General features: G+C 43.0%; 1 protein-coding gene across 1 annotated transcript in view; it reads right to left on the bottom strand.

The window, feature by feature from the left end:
- Positions 1-24,284, bottom strand: part of SESN3 (sestrin 3) — a 293,232-nt gene that overhangs the window by 166,033 nt on the left and 102,915 nt on the right. The window contains exon 3 of the mRNA XM_086935298.1: positions 2,721-2,918. Coding sequence (XP_086791424.1) covers positions 2,721-2,918 — 198 coding nt within the window. The remainder of the gene's footprint in view (positions 1-2,720; positions 2,919-24,284) is intronic.

Below are 24,284 nucleotides of genomic sequence, written 5' to 3'. Positions count from 1 at the left end.
ACACTGTAGGTGATAGGCAAGAGGATGGTAATCTGTGGTACTTGCAAGAGAGGAGTACTCGGTATCTTGCAGTTCCAATCTGAGCGAAATGTTGGTTGGTAGAGAGGTTGAAGGTGAACTACTGCAGGCCTGTGTCGGAGAAGCCCATGCGTCTCTCCAGTTTATGTATCAGTGCTTGATGGCCGACTGTATGGAAGGTTGGAAAGGTTGAGCAAATGAGGAGACAGGGTTGTTTTAGTTGTTGGTGGGAGGCAGAGTAGATGTCGATTTTGTGACTTTATTGAAATTGTTAGTGAAAACTTTAGTTACAGCTCTGTACTGTTCAACTAATTAAGGGATACGGTGTATACGGGTTGAGAGATGCAGTGCTTTTCAGTTGTAAAGAGTGCTTCGCTTCTGCTAGTCAGTCACTCTGCTGGTGGTAGTTCTGTAAATTATGTTTTTTTAAGGTGATCCTATGGTGGTTTTTGCGAAGGTGATCAGGACTCTGTGAGAAGATTGAAATTCTTGGAGTTGGGAGAGGCAGTGCCAGCATTGATTAGTTTCTATTTCTTTCCGGTCTACATATGGCGTTCTTGTTGCCAGAGAGTTTTTGGGTGTAACAAAGTGATGCTGAGGATTTGGGGTTTGAGGATCATGTTCTCAGTGGGGTGCTGAGAACTACATAATTTTTCAAGTGTTATTTTGCAGTTGTCAAATAATGTGCGTTGGCTACTCGTGTGATCTGGATGTTTTTGACAGATTGATGAGCTCTTATGACTGCAATGTTAATTTCTGTCGCTTCAGTTGCCCTTGATGGGAACAGTCTAGTTGTGTGCGTGTATGATAGAAAAAGAGATGGGAATACTGTCTAGTCAAACCAGGGGTATTGGATCTCCACAATGTACTGAGAGTGATGATAACAGGAGGAGGCCGTGGTTGTTGCCTTTGGAATGGGTGGGTTGATGACATGCTGTTTGATGTCCAGAGTGATGGAGAGTGTGTTGAGGAATTTCTTCATGGTCTTTGTGCTGGGGTCGCTAGGAGTTTGAAGTCTGTGAGTGCCGGGGTGAATGCAATGAGGTCTGAAATTTCTCCCATGATGGTATTGTTGTGTCGAGGTGAGGGACGAGCACAGAGGAGAATTAAAGAGGCTGCCCAAGACAGAGAGGAAAGTCGCTGGTGACAAGTCCTATGACTTGGCTGTTGGGCTGCAGAGGGTGCATCTACGAAACAATACCCAAGCGATGGAGAACAATATGCTCTCCCATGCTTACACGGTTCCTTCTTTAAAATCTTGTTGGTTCACTCAAAGAAACATTTTAAATCTATCTCACTCAGTACTCTTAATCCCTGCAATTTCTTTTATTCTCTGTCCTTGTTTTGGGAATCTTAAAAACTTTTGTTTGGTATGCAGAATTTCTAACGTTTCCCTGGAAAATATCCTCAAGTCTAATCAATGACTTAATCTTTTAAGGTATTTTTAATTTCTCATTTTTCGTGATTAAAAACACATAAGATAAATAAATAAATAAAAACAAGCCTCTACCCAAGTACCCTCTTTTTAGGACATTCAAGCCTGAACCCAAAGCACACCAAAAGTATGAACAGCATGGTTGGCATCTTTGTTTTGAAAAAGAGTAGCAAAGTTCTCCCGCAGTGTGGTGAGATATGGCTAGCAATAAACCAAGAGCACAGCTATGCACGTAGAAATCATGTAAATTAATTTCGATTCTTTGTATTTACTTATTGTTTGGTGAATTTTCCGCTATTAAAAAAACCGCAATCTCTTGACTTCTTAGCCCAGGAGCTACAAACTAGGTTTTGTGTGCGGTTTAGGTTTTTCAGAGGCGGTCTACCTGGGAGGAGGAAGAAGTCAATGGGACAATTCCACCTGTCAAAATGCAGTCTCTATGGTGTGAAATTTTCCTACAACTGATCATCTTGCGACCTTTCAACTAGTCAGTGTGATTCATGTTTATCAATATTGTGTTTACCCTGCAGAGCGTTTTATAGATTTTGCTTAGTTGGAACAGCGCTGCATGTAGTCAGTGTGAGCTAGGTTGTTCCAGGGAAGGACTCCGTTGAGGCATTGGGGCGTGACACTCATGTGATTTTGGTTAATATCAGAGCGTTCATTTCTCTGCCTTTTTTTAGCTGCTTCATTTCTTGTCCATCCATGTGTCTATTGGTTCCCTAGATTGATCCTGTTGTCCCAGGGTCTAACTCCTTGCCTACCCCACCCCTTCTCCCGATTGCCTGTACTTGTGTTACATGCCCTAATGTCATCCTGCTTCAGAGCCTAAAACACTGTCATTAACTCCCCATGTCCCCCTATCTAACATTCTCCAGTTCTCTATGTCCAGAGAGTCTCACTGTCACCCAGTCACCATTTTCTAATATATTTCACAGAAGTACTTGATTTTTACCAAGCTAACACCACCACATAAAGGCCAACATGAGACTTCAGTTTAAAGTAGAGAACGTTTGCACAATGGTTACCTTTCCCAATAAGAAAATAGCATTCAAGACCATGCTTTTCATCTAAACGTTTGTACAGCAGTAGCTACAGTCCTGAAAATATCTCACATTATTCGATGAGATGATTTTCAGCTTTGTAAATGTTCATTAGATGTGTATTGCAAATTTCAACTATATGTGATTCTCACCACTTGTAAATCTACATTCGCTTCACATGGATCTGTACTAGGGTATAAACCAACCAATGTTGCCAAACCTACCATAATTGCAATGTAGTGCCTGTAGTGCAAGGGGAGGGGTCCCTCCATGCGTAGCATATAAAACTGGGTGCGGAGGAAATATTCCAGATACTGGGGGTGTAAACTCATGACGTGGGTGATATTGTCCAGGCGGCCGGAGGCGCTGTATTCTTCCACGAGCCAGGTAGTACGTTCATCCACTGCATTTGCAGGAACCAGCTGGAGAGAGAAAAAACAAGCACATTCTAAGAAATAGAGGTTTGTGATTGTAAAGGAGAAATCCATATCAGAAGGGAGAAACGAGGGCCGACACTGTCAGAACAGTAATTAAAGACTATTGTGAGAATCGGCTAAAGATAGGGGAGGGAAAATATTGGGGAGTGATGGGTTTAGGCTTGTTTCTACATGCGGCACTCCAAGGCGCAATTATGTTTTAAAAATATGCAGTCTGCAATATGAATTCTATTTATGAGTGTTATGTTATTTAGCGTCAGCACGTCTAAGGTGAATGCAATTTAGCTCTTTAATAAGCAAATAAAAACACAGCATGCAATACAAAAAAAAATTCCTATGCAGTCTTTCACCTACAAACTTAGTCACCCTAAGCTGGGTTGTGGAAAAGAGATGTGTTCTAAGGCCTGAATTCTTTCTGAGAACTTTTCATCGATTTTATTACAATTTATTTGACCACTTGGCCGTATAATCATCAAAAAGTTCATATTAACACGTACCACAGAAAAATAATAAAAGAAACTATAACTGCATGATAACGATGCAAGATAATTTTATTTCGAAATATTACTTTAAAAAAAGATTCCAATGAGATTCTTTTCTTTAGAGGCCAAGTCTCATATTGAGAAGGCGCCGAAGAAAAAGTCACCAATTACTCACATTACCCTTCCTCCCCCAGTACTCACTAAATGAGGTGCATCTTCCTCCTCCCCGTCACCATGTGACCTAGCAAAACATCAGGAATACGCCTCTATTCACTTCCTGTCTGCCCCTCCCATCTCTTTAAGCTCCTCCTCCCACCAGGGTTATAAAAGGGGCGGAGCCCCCCACATTTTCTTGCAATCCCCAATCAGCAGGAACAGAGGCCGTTTTCATGGGAAGTATCCATGTAAGAATGTGGTCGGCAAGTACTGGGACACAGAATACCCTTCATGGGGCTTAAGGGTGGAAAGGTAGTCGATACTGGCCTGATCTGATGTTGCTCGTTCACGTGATGTCTGAGAGGAGAAGAACCCACTTCAGTTAGTAGGTAGTGGGACGAGGACGTGTTGAGCAGGTATTGGCTGGAGAAACAGTCAGATCAAACACAGTTCTACAAGTGGATAGTAACTTGACTTCTTAAACCTCACATAATCGCAACTAAGATTCTTTTTTTTTCAGTGTTCTTGCCTAAAACAGAAAAATGTATCAGAGATACGTCGTTGGTAGCTCTATCTTTCGACATTTAAAGTACATATATTATTAGATAATCAACTCCAGCATCTCAGAAAGACAAAGGGACACTTTTACAATAGCTCGAAAAATGAAAGCATCAGCATAAAGAAGGCACTTAGACGGGTGCCCGTTAAACACTACGCCTTTGAAAATCAAATCAATCAATAAAACCACTGATTTGATGTGCTACATTTTTATTTGAAAGTCTACACCTTTCTCAGATGAAGAATGAAGCAGAAATGTCTGGTGTGATTAGAACTCAGTACATTTTAGGTCTGCAGTAAAAGCAGTACTTGCCATATCTGTTGTTAACAAACCATTAAAAAAATATATATGCAGAGGCGCTTTGGGTGGGGCCACAAGATTGCACATTTATTATCATAAGCATGCATAATCAGCTGAAAGCAGTAAAGTGTGAGGACAGATAATACGGTCTGTGTACTAGACTGGCGTGACCACACACCTGCTACCTACTATTACGTGCACCACTGATCACACCACCCATTCCTTACACAAATGCAAAGTATGCCAATCTGAAATACACTGCCTAATTTAAATGCAGCAGGATAGTGAGTAAGTTCATAATGATACACAATTGATGCTGCCATCTCTGTGGGGACCGCAGGCCCCAAGTTAAAATCCCACATGCACCCCCGGTAACATTTAAAAAATATATATATCTTTATTATTTCGTAATACAAGGGTTTCAGCAAGCCATGTTTAGCCATATTTAGAAGTTTCAGGTGAAAACGTTGGCACAAATGGATGTTTTTTTTTAACTAATTTTCAATTTTTCCTATTTTCAACTGTTAGTTTCTATAAAAAAAAAACCTTGAAGGATCTACAAATGACCCCTTGCTGAATTCAGATTTTGTCTACTTTTTTGAAATGTATAGCTTTCCAGGATCCATTATTGTTTTATACCCATTTCTACCACTAACTGGAAGGCGGTTGAAAGCACAAAAAATAGCAAAATTAGGCTATGTCCCAGGAAATGCCAAAACTGTGTAAAATATTTTGGTTTGCTGACAAACGTCTGTCAGTCCCAGGAAGCTGGGAGGATGGTGATTTCAGCACCACAAACCCTTTGTTGATACCATTTGCTGGGAAAAAAGCACATGCTTTCATCTGCAGCACTTTTTCCCCCATTTTACTAAAACAAAAACAACATTTAGCTGTATTTTAGCTCATTTCTGGGTCCCCTCCAGGGGACTAAACAAACCCTGGGTACCTTTAAAATCTCCATGATGTTGGAAGAAAAGGACGCAAATTTGGTATGGATACCTTATGTGGTCAAAAAGTTACAGGGGCCTAAGCACAAACTACCCCAAATAGCTCATAAAAGGCTTAGAACAGGGGTGGGGATAGTGGATGGGAGGGAGAAGGAGGGTGGGGAGGGGCCTAGCATCGAAGGGGTTAAAATCCCATCAAAAGGAGAGGAAAACTAAGACCACACACACAGTAAAATAAAGAGAAAGAGAAAGATTAATTTAGAACCAGGGAATAGAGTGTATTTGAGGTGGTATTGAGTTCCAGATTCAAGGGAAATTTCCCAAGAAGTACTCAAAAATAGTTATTTGTTTCTTAAAGTTGGATGGCTTCAAAAGCAGGAATTCAGCACATCTGAGTGAAATGCTGACCCCACACAAGATACATTTCTAAACATGGTATTTCAGTATACCACATTATAGAGCTTTCTGAATGATAGAAGGCAAATTGAAATGCTTTTTGCTTCTAACGAGAAGCAAACGAGTAGGATTATCATGGGCGTAATATGCTCAAAAAGTCTTATTCAAGAACCCATTCTAGCTGCAGCGTTGAGGGTTGCTTTCATAGGTACGAGGCCAATTTTTGGAATACAATAGACCAGATGTACGGATATCTGTCGCACAATACTAGTCACAACCTTAATACCTATATACTAATATGCTGGTTCTTACAAATCCGAATTAAAGTGGTCCGGAATGAGACCTACTTCATATTAAAAAGACAGATAGCAAACTGCGACCAATACAAATGGATGTCATTACAGGGATGGTGGCCTGCTGGGGCCAGCAGACCGCCATGTCTGATCGCAATTTTAACGCAGCCCGTCCTAAAGGAAACCAGGCTGCAGTGAAAGTGAAATCAATTTTTTTGTTTGTTTAAGAGTTGACAGTGGTGGACCAATGCCTACTCCTGAACGTTTCTTTTATTTATTTTTTATTTTTGAACATTCACAAAGGAAAAGGGGTCCCTAAGGAAACCCTTTCCTTATGCAAGTGGGCTACCTCTCCAACTTGGGGCAGTAACTTTTCAATGGTTTGCAACCTCTATTTTAGTCTTAAACCACTGATACATGTAGATAGGAATCCCTATGTGGAATGGATGCCTACAACACCCACCTTCAAAATAGCGATTGCTTACTCATTTTTAAACCCATTTTAGTAGTCGGTATAAAGTTACCGACTCCTCAAATGGGGCAAGTACATTGCTGAAAGACGTTTTTCAGTTGCAAACTCTAAATCATAGCGTTTGTGACCAAAAAACGACGTTGTAAATGTGGCCCTATATCATTTTCTCCTATGCCATTCCAGGTGGAGGTTAAAGTATGACATCCCTCAGCCAGCAACTGAAGCAACTGGCTAGGTGTTTATTTTGTGGTCTCAACGAAAAAGGTAGGAGTCTAATCTTTGAAGAAACAGTACAGGATTAGGTTCTTTCCATGGACACTTTTTTAATATGAACTATAGGACTTCAATAAAATTATTGCTAGAGTTTATGTTCACAAGCAGTAGACACACCCCAAGTCCAACATCAACAGCCCCCTTAGCAATAAAGCAATCTACCACTGGCACCGCCAATTAGGCATTTCAACTTCCAAAATAAGATAAAGAGTGCAAGTGCTTAAAATCCTATAGAAGCATATATATTCATTGAAGAGTGGTGGTGACAAATAATAGCACCTTCATAATAGAAGTAAGCCTACACACTCAAATTTGCTGCAGGATATCTCTAGCAGCTCTGTCTGCCTTTCCAGCTGCTTTAATTTGCGGGGAACCATGCTGGTTCTCACGCCAACGGAGTACCTAACTCGAAAAGATGCAGTTGAAAGTGTTTCCTGGTAACAAGATTTAGCGTTAGGTGATGTCGGTTCTGAAAACTTTTTACACAGCCTCCACGTGGGTTACGAAGAAAGGAAAATATAAAGGCCCATTTGGATTGGTGAAAAGCTTCTCAAACTTAGCAATACTTCCCCCACCTATACTCCCATACCCGAAAATGGCTGCTGCGAAGACCATACACATTGGCACCTAAACCACTTACCGACCTCTAGACTCAACATATATAGAGAAGGACAAGAAATCTCTAAAGAGACAGGAAAATGGACCATTTCCGGTGTTTAAGAAGCTTCTCATGCTTCCATATAATTGTACATCAGTGGAAATCTGTGCAATGCAATCATTTACAGGAATAAAATAACCTATCACAAGGAAAGTAGTAGTGTAGCTCTAACATAAAGTGAAATCATCTCTAGAACCTTGAATGAGTGGAGGGGGTGAGAGAGACGCTCTGGAACTATGATAATTTCTCAAATCTAAGTGCTCATACCAAAGTGCAAAGATGAAGTGCCTGCCTAGGGGTACCCAGCTCATTACAATATCACACACAGTGTATACGGGATAAATTACCTGCGACCAAATTAGGTCATGCATGAAGAGTTGCTTGTGTCAGCTGTATAAAGTCCAGAACAATCTCATTTTACTCTACAATTCCAACAGCGCCCTCATTATGGTGTTAGAGGTCAACTCTCAGCACCAACTTCTATTATGCCAGGATCCTAAACTGTTCTCAGGTGACTGAATCTGCTATTATTCAGGTATTTTGGGGGTAAGGTGTTTGCGCACGTCTTTGGAGCCAGGAGTGTCTTTTATTGCCTTATCATTAAAAGCCTGAACATCTTGAAACTGGCCCCTGTGACCGCAGATATCTCAGCATCTGGTTCGAACTCTTATAAGCTGTTTAGTCCCTTAAATACTTAAATAGTGGGCATGCTTTGCATTTCGCTTGAGGATTTAGATTCTTTAACATCTGGATGGTCACAATGTCAAACTTTACCTCCATATTCACTAATCAACAATCTGAAACATATTTGGCAGAAACGCAGGGGGTCAATGTTGCCTCATGCATACAGCTGTGCATGAGCGGCAGTTGGCAAAGTATGGTTCACTTGCTAATGTGCTGACCCGCAGAATATTCAGGTTTCGTATCTGAAGTTGAAGAACTGAAGGCTCAAATTATCATCGGGCGTAAGGGACACACCTTCAACAAGGATTGTGTGGCAACCCACAGGCCATGTTATTGATCACTTTCTGATCTTGTTCTTTAGGATTGACTTAATTTTATCTACAACTTGAACACCCTCTACCAATCTCCCGCACACATTTGGCCACATCTAGCTTTCTACCAATCCCCAAATGAGATGTCTTGATATCAAAAATTTTAAATTAACTCACCCACCACTTACATCACCCAAACTACCTCAAAATCTCAGCCAGAAACCCAAGGGGTCAGTTTTGCCTCTTGTATGTTGCAATGGACACCAGACAGCTGGCAAAGCGTACTTAGCCTTAGGATGATCAGATGTCATAGAACCAGATGAATGCAACGCAAACATTATCCAAACCGCTTCACGAGGAGTAAATGATTATACCGAACAGTCTTGTGGAACCCTGCAGCCCATCCTGACTCTGAGACAAAAACACCAGAAGGTCCCTTTCTGAATCATGTTCAACAGGAATGACTTAATTTAAACTAAAAGTGTTCTCCTCTAGCAATCATAACAGCCAAATCTAAATTCCCCCTGATCACCAAACTAGATGTTCTAACATTCTGATGGGTAAATCTCTACAACAATCAATCATCAACTTAAACCTCTATTGCCAGAATCCTATGGGTTATATTGCTCCTTCCTTCATCATGGTATGCTATTTTAGCATTTAGAGACAGCACAAAAGGGAACAGCGAACTACACACCTACACCCCTACATACACACATTTTACAGCTCGGTGTGGATAGCACTGTGCTAATCCTATGCTTAAATATTTTGCTGTGGAAATGTTAAAAGAATTTGTCCCTTTCTATCTCAGCGTGGATGGCACTGTGCTAATCCTACGCTTAAAGACTTTGCTAGAAAAGCAGACATTTGAAGTGAGCAAATTTAGAGTGTCGGTGGTGTTGAGAGTGCTCTATACTGGAGCTGCTTTCCACCTGAACTTGAGAACTACCCAGAGTTCTCTGCTTCTTTTTTTCAGAATGTATTTGTCACTCTATGCCTGAAAGGGTATTCTTTTGACGTATACTGGATGCTCCTTTGTGTCTGGACAAAGCTATTCCTCTCTGAGAAGCTCTCATGAGAGCAAAACATGTGCCCGTGGTTGCTTTTATTCCTTTCAGGTTGGCTTGGATGGTATTTTACCAATCCAAAGCTGTAATACTGTGTCTGAAGTGGTAAAAGGCTTTGGTCATTTTACAGCTCGGCATGGATAGTACTGTGCTAATCCTATGCTTAAATACTTTGCTGTGGAAATGGTAAAAGATGTTGTCCCTCTCTATCTCCTCCTGGGTGGCACTGTGCTAATCCTACTGCAATGACAACATTATAGTAAAATCACATGCTGGTGAAGTTTTCGTACAGTGCACATCCTGAAGGTATGTATTTCAAGATTGTATTATATGTAATGATTAAGAACAAGCATTGGCACAGCCAATAGGCGTCGCCTATGTGAAATCTTTGTTATTTTAAAGCTTTTTGTAAATGTTCCAGATGTCTATAATAAAGATGTGAAATAACGAAAAGAGCTACTGACTTGGGGAACCAGATTCCAGTCTCTGCGTCAGCTCAACCTCCTGTGACCCCGGCCAAATCATCTAATCTCCCCAGTGCCATAAAAAAAGTGTCTTTGTGCAATATAACTGGTGCTCTTATCAAGAGCTGAAATACTTTACAGAACGTTTAAGTGCTTTATATAACAGCTGCCCGTATTGTGAAAAAAGGTAATTCGAACACTTTTATGGTGTGCCAGTTTCCTAGGTGAGGAGAAGCCTGCCAGGGAGGAAGCCTGTAAGGGGAGCGAAGGGTCGGAAAGCACAGGAGGCGGCGCTCGCACTAAGTCACAGAGAGCACTAGTATTGCAGATGGTCGCTTCGGAGCTGGGAGATAGCAGCCAGAGCTGGTTACGAGTTGGAGGTAGTTGTAAAATATAGCAATAATCAGTGTTATTTTCCTAGAGTTTTTGGCCCCTGTGCCACTGTACCTACTGCACCATTCAAATAATTACCAGAGTGTCTGCACGGTAACTGCACTTGTGACTGTTCAGTAGTAAAAAGCAGCACAAATCTGTGTTCAGTGGTTCTCCTAGAGCATTTGGCCTCTGTGCCACTGCACCTGCTGCACCATTAAAATGATGATTTGAGTGCCTGCAAGGTAACTGCACTTGTGACTGTCTGGTAGAAAAATATAGTAATAGTCTGTGTTCGATGGGTTTCCTAGAACTTTTGGCCCCTGTGCCACTGCACCTCTTGCACCAGTCAAATCATGACCCTATGCAAGGACAAATGAGGAAATAATTTATATCCAGTGATATATGTGTTCAGAGAAAGGCACAGTTGCAGACGGAATACATAATTACTGCATAGCTAAACAAACAAAAAAGCTTTCATAAAAAGTGCCTTTAAACTTATCTAACTCTCCAAAGTGAGTTGCCACAGATGTGATAAATAAAGCACATGCTTTACATATCAAAGTGAAAACCAAGCATAGTTAAATTGTGTTACAATGTGGCTGGTTCTGTCCTCTGAAAAGATCTTATCCTGTGCTTGACAGTGAATGGGCCATAAACAGTCTAAATTGCCCAAGATCACCATATGTTGGGCTGACTTGGAGACTAAAATGCAGTTTTGTACTTTGACCCTAAAAAGGCAGTTTCACAAATTAAATGGACTCACCAAAGAAGAACATGTTTGCAAAAGTGTGTTATATATGAATAAATCTCTGCAAAAATTCCAATATTGTATTTCTTTCACAAGCAGAACTGATTCATCTTAGTAGCACCAGTACATCCGATTAATCAGTGCAAGTTTTGTTTTGTAAGTAATAGTTTTCAAATATAATTTTAGAAATGTTCAAGTTTCACCCACCCTGACAATGCCAATCGTGAACTTCATGCCCATGAATGAAAGGCAAATGTTTTGTGCAGCTGAAAAGAGAAAGGTCTATTGAGATGCCCGTGTCTAAAATTAAAAAAAAATGAAATGGGCACAAGCAGGCTCCAGGGAAAGAAAGTACACTGCATTCCTCGTTCCTATAAACGCTTTCACTTTTAAAATCAGCCAAAAGCAAAATAACCACCAGGCTCCTTCAGAGAGACAGCTTGACTTTTGACCTTCGTCTTTGAATGCCCAGCAAACATGACAAGATCAGAACAAGATGTCCAGGTCTTTTTATTACAGAAAACACGTTTGAGGTAGAATACTGTAAAAACGGTTTTGGCTTGGGGAGGTGTGAACTAAGTTGGACAGCTTAAACCAAATAAAGCCAGCAAATGGAAAGCCAGAAAATGTGAGTTACAAACCACAAAGCCAATGACAAGCAATGGGCAGAACACTTTACCAGGTCAACTTTCTAAAACTCCACAAGATGCATTTCACATACCATACAGCTACGCTGTCTGGTAGGCTGCGAGCTAAAAAGGTTGCACAGAGAGATAAAACATATGCCTAAAATCGCACAATTTGGTGAAAACAGGGAAGCCAGGAAAAATTCCAGGCTTTCTGATTTACACTGTGCCATTCAGCCTCTGGACGTGTTTTTCTTTACCGCTCATGTTTCACATCAAAGGTTAATATTTTTTCTTTCATTCTTGGTGCATTAGAAAAGAGAGTGGGTGGCAGAAGCCACATGAAAGCTCGGCTCGTTTTCGGACGAGGGTCCAAGAGCACCTCGAGCAGAGCCAGGCATCTGGCTCGAGCCTGGTTTAAGCTTTCGGTGCCTTGCCAAACCCTACTGGAGAGAGGACTGCCAGACTGGTGCCAAAGTCCTAGATTATACCAAAATGGAAAAAGATGATAAATAGAAACTTTAATCTTCCAGCAAGGCGGGGCCTGAACTGAACCAGGGTACTGACCTTTTGATGACTCAGCAGTGAACATTTCATGAATGGATTTAAAAACATAGCTGGCAGTAGCGGCTCCCACAGGTAACTCTGTGGGGCAGTGGGGTGGGGTGGGGTGGGTAGGGTTGGGTTTAGCAGAGCTCGACATACAATGGGAAATTTTAAAGTAAGCAAATAAATAAAACAACTTACCTTGCGCTTGCTGCATCGCCGAGTCGGTGAAGTAGTGAACACAAGGTAAGTAGTTTTATTTTCTTATTTACTTATACCTTTCCAGTCATATGTCGAACTCCACTACACCCCACCCCACCCTCCCCTGCCCCCGTCTCACCACCCCATAACGTTTATCTCTGCGAGCCGCCACTGATAGCGGATAATGTCAATCGACAATGGGAGCAGACCGCAGTGCAAAATCCTCATGGCAAAGGATCACATACACATGTATCAAGATCTCAGGGAATGACGGGGATGAAGTACCAGCAGAGCCAGTCCAGCCATCGGAGGGCGTCCTGCAGGAACCACTGACAGGAAAAAACAAAAGCAGCCAAAAAAAGGATAATGAAAGCTTCACAGTGCTAAGGATTTGAAAAACACTGCCACTGGGAGAGGAATACGGCGTGCAATGTAGACAACAGAAACATACAAGGAACGAGGCCTGACGAAACTGGTTCCTTCAACAACACGCCTGAAATAGTAAGATGTTTACCAAAACAAAGGATGGGCAGCAAAATACCATGCCTGCACAAAGGCAGATTACAAGCTTCTTCAAAACAAAATGGCGCTACATACAGCCAAGAACCGGACGGAACACAGCTTCTCAGGCATCTTTTTATTTTCGCTTCCTTTTAATTCAACTAGACATACCTCCCTTCACATACCAACGCCCCATAATTTCACTCTTCCACCTTGAGCTTCCTTAAAGTTTTTCTTTGATTCTTCTCTTTATTCGTGGATGTTGCTTTGTCACTTTAGTTCTAATTGCCAATCCCTCCTTTAACCTCAGGACAAGAGGGCTCAGTTGATTCAATCTCTCCCATGTCTGAAGAGTTTCTATCAGGACAGTGCCTAGCCTGTAGACTTTCCATAGCAGTTGAGCACAGCTCTGCAGCTACCACAGGAGAAGACAGCAAACACCTACTTAGAGCAAGCCGTGGTAGACCAGGAATGCAACCCTGAGGCCACCAGCGTGGGGAGCTGGTTTCAAAGAAAAGGAAAAGGGATGCTGACAAGAGTAGTCACTGATAGGCGAGTTGGGTGAACCATACATCTGCAGTGCGCAAAGAGAAAGGAAAGGTTATTGTCTGCATTGTTATTTGGGGAGCTCGCGTTGACTCGGATTCCCACCTGTATTGCAAGAAAACCCAAACTACGAGCACATATTGTAAATAAACGTGTATGGCTTAGAACATATATGCATGACGCAAGTGGTATATATGGTTTGATGTGTATGCCAAAAGAGATAAGGGGAACAAGAGTTTATGTAAGAGGAGATGGGCACTGCATCTTACACAAAGAGCAATGAAATGATGGAAACAACCCGTAAGTTTACGCTTGGGACGTGTCGGACCTTTAACGATGCATCCGTAGCATTCAGCTTCTACTAAACCCCGGCTGGAGTATTTTTATACTGCAGTAACTTAATGCGTGCATTATTCATTTTAAATGTATTGACTTTTTGCCTATGGTTGTCGAACTTGACATTACATTCCCACAAACAGCAAGGAAAAGGTAGCACTTGACAAGGGGCACTAATCTTACTAAGCAGCAGAGTGATGGAGAGCGCTAAAAAGCATACGCTATTAAAACACGTGGTCTGCGCAAACAAATACAGAACTCTGAAATAAACAGGGACACGACTCTCGTGAAATAAAATAAAGCACGGTTCTGGAATGAGTAACCCCCGTACAAATCGCAGCGCCTGTGTGGCCAGGCTTCATGCCAAAGGTTGGCAAGACAACAGCAGACTCTATACGCCTCGCTGTCATGGCAAAAGAGCTTAGAAGCCTGCGCGCTATGAAGGTCACACCAGTCATATGCCCCCAAGTTCAGCTCACATGAAAATGTCAGGGGAGCGGGGCTTAGAGGTCAAGCACACCTATGGGTCGGTTAATGCAAGAAACACACCCTTCCGCCAGGGGGCAGCACTGCAAGAGGACAGAACACAGTACGACGACCCACTAAGAATGGGACACGGACAAAAAGAGCAAACTGAGCGAGTATACATTTGCTTCCGGTAAAACAATGTAAAAGATCCAGGTGTTAATGTTGCTTCAAAAAACTGTTTTCAGTAATGATTCGGTTTAATTACCTGTGGGCAATATGAAGGCCCTGTCCATGGGCCGTATAACAAAAGTATTTTGAATCTATCGTTTCGTTTCCCTTTTTCATACTTCTATTTTCTTTGTTTACACCGCCTATGAAACCCTCAGTTCCCCTTTTGCTCACCACCACGCGTGCTCTCCGCTCAGGTAGTGCATCTTTACCCTCGCTAACTGCGCCACCTAGCCTTGCACAGCAGGATAACGCCCGCTTCATGCGTGGCTTTCAGTAGCCGGCTCCACACGACGGAAGCGGACCCTACCCTTTACGATTTTTTTACGCACGTTTACACGCACCTGCATTTGTACAGCACTTGGTATCGCCTTCGGGAGCCACAAAGCGGACGTTATCGACGAGTATCTAAGTGTCCCTTACGCCTGGCTGCAACAGGGTTGGTTGCGATGGGTCCTAGCTATGTGTGCAGGACACAAGTGGAGGGTCTCGCTTTCGCAGGTACCTGGCGCCTACCTACTATTTACAGGAATCTGGAGTCTCACAGCTAAATGCAAACAGAATGGAGGGTTAACAGGGGCTCACAACTTATTACTTCACACGTACTTGAGAGGCCTGCTTTTTCAGTCCCAGCATATGACATATGCATGCACTGTAGCCATGTCAGATGTGTTGCTCTGTCACAGTATTTACACAAATAATAATTTAAATACCACTATTTTGTTTTATAGTGCAACTCGTCATACTGCAGGGTGTCAGGGAGCTTTAAAATCACCCGTACACAATATACATTGACAATAAATCATGCAAGTGTATACATCAATGTACAGGAAGTGTTACATAAGACACGGAGGGTTAGACGGTGTAGTAGTCACTTTCTTCATAGCTCACTGTGCTATACTAGGAGTACAATTTATGAACTGCAAGTACAAAGAACTCGGTGTTAAAAGCAGTCATTTCTCCCACTTTCTATGTGTGCTGCACTCCCATTGCAATGCAGACACTCTTGTACTATGCAAGGTGCATTCCTGCCCTTTCCTCGTCAGGAAGTGCAGCAAGGTGGCTTGGTGCGCTGCGTTACATAATGATAAATATGCCCCTTATAGTCCACATTTCTCCTTGTTGCCTAATTCTTTGTGGCACAGTTTGAAAAAATAAATGTACAAAGTTGAGGTCCAGATTTTGCGTCAGGGTTGCATTCCTTTTTTGGCACAAGACAGATGCAAAATGCGCCATGCAGATAATGATGCTCTTCTGGCAGGTAACTACTGCAGGGCCACCTGTGCACAAATGTGATCACAAAGGCACAGCTATCCTATTTCTATGTCATATGAAGAAAATGGCATCTATGTCAGATATGCCCCAAAACACTGCAATGCTTTTCATGACCATTTAAGGCAAAATATAGAATGTAATAAAACTTTGAAAGTCACTCAAATTCCGTTGTTTAAAAAATATTGCATATAATGACTTCTGAGTGTGGTCACTGATAATGTAAACGTGGACTGATGAAAGAAGAGGAGTATTTTCTTTATGCAAAAGTTGCTGTTCGTCAGGTGTAGTAAGCACTATGCAAATGCAATTACAATACAATGCAATAAATCTTGGCGCTATGCAGATGTGAGTCTAGCACTCCTAGAGCCTAGTGGAATTACTCAAAAAGCCAGGTCTTCAGCTTCTTACAGATTATAAGAAGTGAAGAGGAGGTGCTTATGTTAAGTGAGTAGGAGGTCTTTATGTCTAGCAGCAGGTCTTCCCATGCTTTAGGAGCGGGTAGGAGAAGGTTCAAGCACCAGATCTGGTTTTTCGTATTTGCAGAATTTGTGCAAGTAGGAGTCCGGATGAGCAGAGGTGTCTGGAAGGTTTGTGAAAGCAGATGCAATTGTTGAGGTATGATGGGTCAGTGTAATGTTGAGCCGTAAGAGTCTGGATGAGGAGTTTGGATTCTGCTAGTTTATGAATGGAGAGCCAGTGGAGTTCCTTCTGGTTTGGTGTGATGCAAGTGCAGCATGGGAGGTGGAGAGTAAACCTGGGTACCAAGTTCTGAATGATCTGCAGCCTTCTGGTGAGTTTTTGGTTGATCCCGGCATAGAGGGTGTTCCCTTAGTCCAGCTTGCATGTGACCAGGGCATGTGTGACCGTTTTACGGGTGCGGATTGGGAGCCATTTGAAAATCTTCCTCAGCATCTTCAGGGTATGCATCCATGAGGCAATGACTGTACTGACTTTGATGGTCATGTTGCGTTTGCTGTCAATGATGATACCTAGGGTCTAGGCTATGGTGGTGGGCTGTGTTTGGCTCTAACTCTATTTGCCACCAGGGGAGTCAAACAGTGATGTGATGTTCCCGAAGCTCACAATTTTGTTCTTGTCAGTGTTCAGCTTTAGACAGTTGATCTTCATCCAGTGGGCGATTTCAGTCAAGCAGGCACTGGACTTGATAAAAGAAATAACCTTCATGTGTCTCAACCTCTCTGCGGCATACAACACTGTTGACCCATAATACTGTTGGAAAGGTAGGAACAGTGGGTACAAATAATGAGTTCTGTTGTGGATTATATCTTTTTATATCCAACCACATCCAAAAAGTAAGGACCAGGTCAGTTGAATAGTTTGTGCACCCCGTGCCTTGTGATGTCTCCAAAGGATCATCACTTTTGTGCCTGCTGTTAGACATCAGTATTAATTTCATGGCTCAGCTATTAGACCATAACCATGTTAAATTAAATTCTAAATGTAAGGAGATGACACGCAAAATCAGTTTGAGTATACACAGACATACTGAAAATTCAATGACACTACGTCATGTTTGGATCATGGACTACACTGGATGAAGAAATGTGTCCTTTGCATAAAATGGAGATTAATCCAGTGGGAAGACATGAACTCAGCTCTCTTTCGTTTGACAGGCCCACTGGTGAAAGAATCTCAAACATCAACAGTCTTAAAAGCCAGGAACACGAGGTTAAATTCTGACACAAAACTCTTGTTCTGTCCCCAAGTCAACATAGTTGTCTAAGGTATTTCCATTCCACTAAAATGAATCACCTGCCCTTGTCACGGCTCAACTGGACTACTGCTACATCATAAATAAGTGCATAACCTAAAAACTCGTCGCCAGCATACAAATGGTGCAAAGCCAGGGACATGTGGTTACTTTTTGACAGGGAACTTGTTTGCTTTCGAAGTCAACATAGTTGTCAAAAAGTATTTATCTCCAGCTCTCAACTCTCCCCAAAATCCTCCCATTCTCACTGAACTAAATGTATCACCCTTGTCACGAATCACCTGGACAATTAATGTATCATCTCATACCTAAACTAATTTCCATCATACAAAGGCTGCAGATACAGACACACAGATTATGTGTGAATCTCCGCATATGTGACCATAATACCACAAATCCGAGCGCTCTCCACTGGCTTGCAGTAAAATCTCGCCTCAATTTCAAGTTTGGACTTAATCCATTTAAGGACTATGCCTTAGTCACTCCTCGCATGGACTATTGCTACATCATCCACACAAACCTATCCTAAAAACGTATCAGCATACAAAGGCTGCAGAACCAGAGAGCCAGGTTGTGATTCAATGTCCACAATGCAACTACATTAAACCAACTCAGAACTCTGCTGGCTTTCAGAGGAGGCTAGCATCAACCTGGTTTGCTGCACTGTCAAAAAAGTGTGCTCGGGCAAATGCCCACGATACCCGTAGAAGTCAGACATTTCCTATAAACATCTGCTAACTTGATCCTTCAGAGATTATTCAAAAGGTTGAACCATGGAGGTAGATCTACGGGCGTCGATTGCCCTGAACTCCTTCTTGAGAACGGGAATCAGCCACTTTCAATCATAAACTCCAACAAACTGAACTATTTAGACATGCTTCCTAACATTTATAAACAATGGGGTAACCCAAGCTAGCCCTTGGAACATCGGGATGGAGCAAGGAAGTTGGTTTAAGCACCACAAGCTCTATTGATTAGGCTGTGTCCCGGATTCCTTCAGCTAATTACGAGATCCGCACCCCGTATTCGGGTAATGAGACCACATCCACTGGATCTCTTGAGCGCCATTACCACGTTTCTGGCATTTCTAGACTGAACCCCGAATTAAAATTGCCTTGTCACCGTTGGGGGTATCGGTGTCATATTCACTGGACCCATTGGGCGCTACATGATTGTTGAGGGTCACCCCATCCCATCCCTTGTCCTGAAGAAGATCCAAATAGCTGAGGTTTTAAAAAGCCCTTGTTTGCCGAGAAGTCTGTTCGAAACGTCGATGCTACCCCTTCTTACACCTGGACCATTCTCCCTATAATCCCAGTTCCAGCTAAGGGAAATATCATCCCTTCTTTTCTCAAAAAAATTTATAAATTCAAATGATTGTTTTTCTTTTTGGCCAGGTGATAGTGAACTGTTTATTTAACATCAGTTTTTTGTACAGTCTTGTAAAATAAATGTTCCTGAACTTCTTTTGTAAACTTTTGAGTCTCTTCGACTCCTTCTATAAATTTTGAGCACCCTCTCGCACGTTCCCCGTAACGACTTTCCCTTCCTTTCTTGACCCTCTAAGGTCTGTGAACCTTGTTCTTTTACCATCTAAATAAATATATTTGTATTATAACATAGTGGGTTCTGCACATCATAATTTCCTTGAGAAATTGCAATGACTTGTAGACAAGCTTCAGCTTATTATTGCAAGCTCTAAAATGATGAAATAATTAATGTTTCAACCATAACACTCTTTGAATAAATGGTCCAGCACAACTGTTTTTTTTTAAATGCTTTCTAACATAGCTCCTCACCAACCAATGGTTGCAATTGGCAGCATCAGATTAGTTCACTGCCCATCTGATCAGACTTCAAACTCCTGACAAAAATCTGAATAAATAAATGAATGTTCTTTTGCAAACTGTTTGGATGAAGCGGATGAGAGAATAATTTCTATAGTCAGTACGGCAACACAAGACAATAGTATGATGTTTTTGAATACATTTTTGGTGAGGATGGTTGGGAAGGGTGGCAGAGCTCAGCTCATCGGTATGCAAGATTTATAGCATGGATTAGTTTCATGTTTTCTTTTAGGGAAAACACAAACTGAACAAACAGAATGTTGATTGTTTAGTGGTAGGATTAGGATTGAACATAATTGGATGAGTAATGTAGACATTTTTTGCTTTCAGTTGAAAGTGCGTTTCATGCGGTTTTCCTATTAAAAAAAAATAATTTTATTAAGTTTTCACACTAAACACCATTTACAAACGTTACACAACACAACCAAACTCCCCAGGTAGCTGCGGCGCAAATATATAGACTCCTCAAAATGCAGTGGTAGTCTAACTCAGACTGAAGGCTAAAGACACTCAGTTTGTAAAGTCCAAGGGCCACCGCCAGACACTTCTCACTCGTAGGCAAGGCTGGAACCCACACACCCGCCAAACTTTACCCACTTCACACCCTTTCTTCATCAGACGACTTAGCCCATATTCTTGCGAACTTCCGGGGACAGCACCGCGCTCAGTATATTAGTTAATCTGTTCGCTGGCACCACTCCATATTAGCCTCACAGTCCTTTAGTGTCGGAAGCACTGCACAAACCCTAAACCGCATCATATCACCTCTGGCCAGCGCCAATGCCACATTGCACAGTAAGAGCATGTACCGATACAGGATCACCTCACCCCAAATGGCCAGGTAGACTAACCAGGAAGTGAGTATCAGGTCCTACCCCACCACCGCCAAGAACCTACCTTGTACCCACTGTCAGAAAGGCCATAAACATGGACAACCCAAAGCGTGTGTGTCCGTGTGCCCTGCTGCCCACAGCCCCGCAGGCACCAATCCAAATCAGAGCTCTCCATCAGCCGAAGTCGTGTACGCGTAAAGTACCCCAGGAGCAACAGCTTCAACTCAATGAGCCAGAACCCCAGCCAAACTGCAACCTCACCTGGATACCTACACACCGCCCCAACTAGTCAGCCTCCATACAACCCAAGTCCCCCTCCCAGCACTCTTGAAGCCGCTGCAATGGGGCCTATTACTAAGCAGTGTGGAAAATAGCTGTGAGACAGCGTACCTGCAAAGCAGGGAGGCCAACCCCCGATGCTCTAATGGGCTCTTGTTCTCCAACTCCTCGAGACAGGGGGATCCTCCACCTCAGACTAGATCTAATCTGCAGGTAGCAGAAACTGCCTTCCCTGGCATCTCATATTGGTCCTGAGGTCAGTGAATGTCAGCCAATCCTTGCCTCCCCAAACGTCGCCCTCCTTGGAGATGCCAGTCAAATACTACCGCCTGTAGCCGAACACCCTTCAGAGCTCCACCCGCAATCCCAAATACCACAATGGAAACCTCTAGTGTCAACGAACTCATCCTGTGCATCGCTCACAAACCGGTCCGCACCACTGAGGCCATTGGCTCCACAAGGGTTGATACCCTACCCACACCATAGATCCATTGCATGAAGCTATGCAGCTCCAACACCCGCCGGTCTGCCTTCTGTGTCGACTCCCACCGATCCGCAAACATCTAATTGTTGATTAGCAGCAGGCCAGCCGCCAAGAAATAGAACTCAAGAAATAGAACTGCAGATCTGGAAGGGCAATACCACCATCCACTGGATGCCTCGTCAACATCCCAAGAGCTATCTAAGGAATACCCCCATCCCAGAGACAGGCCTGAATATCTGCCTCAACCGTCTAAAAAAAAGCGGGTCAGAATCTCAAACTGTGAATTTTGCACCACATAAAGAAACTTTGGGAAATAAATCATTTTATAAAGGGCCGCCCCACCAAGCAAGGACAGGGGCAGCTGCTGCCAATACTCCACATCCCTCTGAAAAGTCGGCAAGATCCGCCCACATTCATTTCATAGAATAGATTGCAGTCATCAATAACATCAACCCTGAGGCAGGTAAACCAGAGGTCACACCACTTCAGCTGCTGGGGCCAATCACACCTCAGAGTCCAGTGAGAACACTACGGACTTGCCCCAGTTAATAGGGATGCCAGAGAAGAGCCCAAAAACAAGTGGTGCATAAACATGCACTTTGTACTTAAGTCTTTGCTTACTAGAAGCAATTCTGTTAGTAACTGCACCACTTTTATTGGCAGCCTTTCTTCTGGTAAGCAAGGACTGTAAGTACAAGCTTAGGCACCCTTGCAGGTTTTCAAAACACATAAATAAAAGGCACTGTCATTCACATTGCCAATAGATCAAACTCTCGCAAATGTGCACATGCTGGTTTTATTTTTACATTTGCCCCTACTGAAGTTTAGAAACGAACACCAGCTTAATATCTCCTAAACACTTAGTAACTTAATGGCTGGGTGGGGTTGGGCACCTGTTTTTTGTATGCGTCAAACAGATGGGCAACACTCTAAAAATATGCGAAGAATAGAGCAAGTTTCACTGCGGACGCCAAACGAACTTGCAGATTTTTACAAACAACTTTTTAACAGCCAGATAAATAGTTTTGCTCTGAAACGGGTTATCCTTGATGATTAATACCTCTGTAAGTGGTTCCGCCGGATAGGTTATCTCCATGTCCCCAAGCTCGCACACAGCGTATAATATGTAAATTCGATTCAACGCGCATGAAAATGCCTGAGGTCGTTTTCAAGGCACTTAAACGATTTAGCTTTATGCAAACTGTAAGGATGAGCATGTTCCCTCGTAAATATAATATATAGAGGTCCACTTGTTATAAAATCTGCTAGACGTAGAGTTTTTAGTCATGAAACAATAACCTATAAAACCTACACGTTTCTTGGCTAATTGTACCCTATAAGTGACCTAGTTTTCGTATTTATGAATATGTGGACAATAGTCTGATGAATGGACTTGTTTTATAGATATGGGGGCAAACTTATAAAGCAATTCCTGAGTGTAAGACTTACACCAATAAAACATTGCAATTATAGCAAAGATACATTATACCTACGGTAATTTATTCACAAGGCTGAAGATACAAGCACCTCACAGGAATAATCAGAATATAGGCATGTGTAATATGTAAACTATAGGTTTCTGAATCTGGACCTACACAGGAAGAAAAATGTCTGTCTGCAAAATAGAACGACGGCCTGCCTCTTTTTGTAATTCCACAAAACGTTCCTTAATGTGCAGAAGGCGTTTGGACGGTCACTGGCTACAGCACGTGCCAGATGGATAAATTAGACGCCTGCAGCAAGGGGTGCGCCTGCTGTATACATTTCATGTTTTCAGTAACAGGGACTTCGTGCCCTAACACAGCAGCTGAGGGGGGCTCTCTCTGGCAAACGCTCACATGGCATCATGTTACAGCAGCGCATGTCTGAGGAAAGCTGCTAATGTCAGAAGTTTTCTTGCAAGGTGCGAATGGCTGAATCATACTAAGTTAATGAAGAAGACGGTTTGAAGTGGGGCTAAGTACTAATGACTCAACGAGATGAATGGAGATGCCAGTGGCTGCATTATAACAAAAAACAAGGAGGTTCAGCGGCCTGTGTTTTATTAGCAGCAAGGGCTTCAAGGAGCTGCAGCGGCTTGTGTTTTATTCACAGCAAAGGCTTCAAGGAGCTGCAGTGGCTTGTGTTTTATTCGCAGCAAGGGCTTCAAGGAGCTGCAGCGGCTTGTGTTTTATAGGCAGCAAGGGCTTCAAGGAGCTGCAGCGGCTCGTGCTCCCTGCTTAACGCGAGCTCTAGGAATCACGGGCTTTGAAGCGCTAGCTACTGTGTCCTGCGCTGCGGACCCCGGAGTCTCATGGATCTGCTGTGGCCAGGGCAGAAGTCCTAAAACAAGCGATGCGCGCTCTGTGCTGGCGGAGGGCCATTTAAGGAAGGGGGCAGAGAGGAGCCTGTGAGAACTTGCGGCGGAGATCAAAGGAAGGGTGGGAGGGACATTGGTGAGGGAGCATATGGGGGATGAGGGGGGGGGTGCAGCCTGGTGAGCTGAATGTGTGTGCCAGCAGAGGCCGAGCGAGGCGCGCATAGTGTCTGGTGGCAAATGGAAACTGTGCACAATGCGTGTGGCTCTGCTCACATGCACTGTACCCGATCCGCACTTTGGGTGCCCTTTTGAAAGCCCTTACTTTAATCTCACCAAAGCATTCCTAACGGGATGGCTTCAGCGAGACCTAATAAGCAGGTTCCATTACCCTCAACAGGGAGAGGTCTGGGTCTGCCAGATAGAGCAGAACATCGTCTGCGTATAGGAAAATCAAGCCCTCCCAGTTCCACTCCCACCGGAGACCTCTAAGCAGAGCATCCTGCCGAACTCATGCCCCCCAATACCTCCATCACCACCACAAAGAGTAGAGTGGAGGAGAGGGCACCATTGCCTGTTTCACCAACCCAGCTCAAATTTCTCCAATTGCACGCCATTTAGCCTCACTCGTGCCGTTGGCATATGATACAAAAGCTGCACCCAGAATTCTAGGCCAAAGCCCATTGCTCAAGGAAGGACAAAGTATGGCCACTCAAGATAGTCTTTGGAGTCAAACGCCTTCTTGGCATCCAGTGCCATGAGAAGGGTCGGTTACTCTATACGGAGGCACCGAGCCAGGCAGCAAAGAACCACCAGAGATTATGGCACATAGACCTAATTGGCATACATCTCAACTGATCCCGAGTAACCACTCTGTCCATCACTTGCGCAAGGCTATTTGCCAAAAACTTTAGCCAGCAACCTGGTTTCTACATTTAGTAGAGAAATCGGCCGCTGGGGGCTTTCTG

This window comes from Lissotriton vulgaris, chromosome 8, assembly GCF_964263255.1.
Source record: "Lissotriton vulgaris chromosome 8, aLisVul1.2, whole genome shotgun sequence".
NCBI lineage: Eukaryota > Metazoa > Chordata > Amphibia > Caudata > Salamandridae > Lissotriton > Lissotriton vulgaris.
This window is presented reverse-complemented; position numbering and strand designations above follow the sequence as displayed.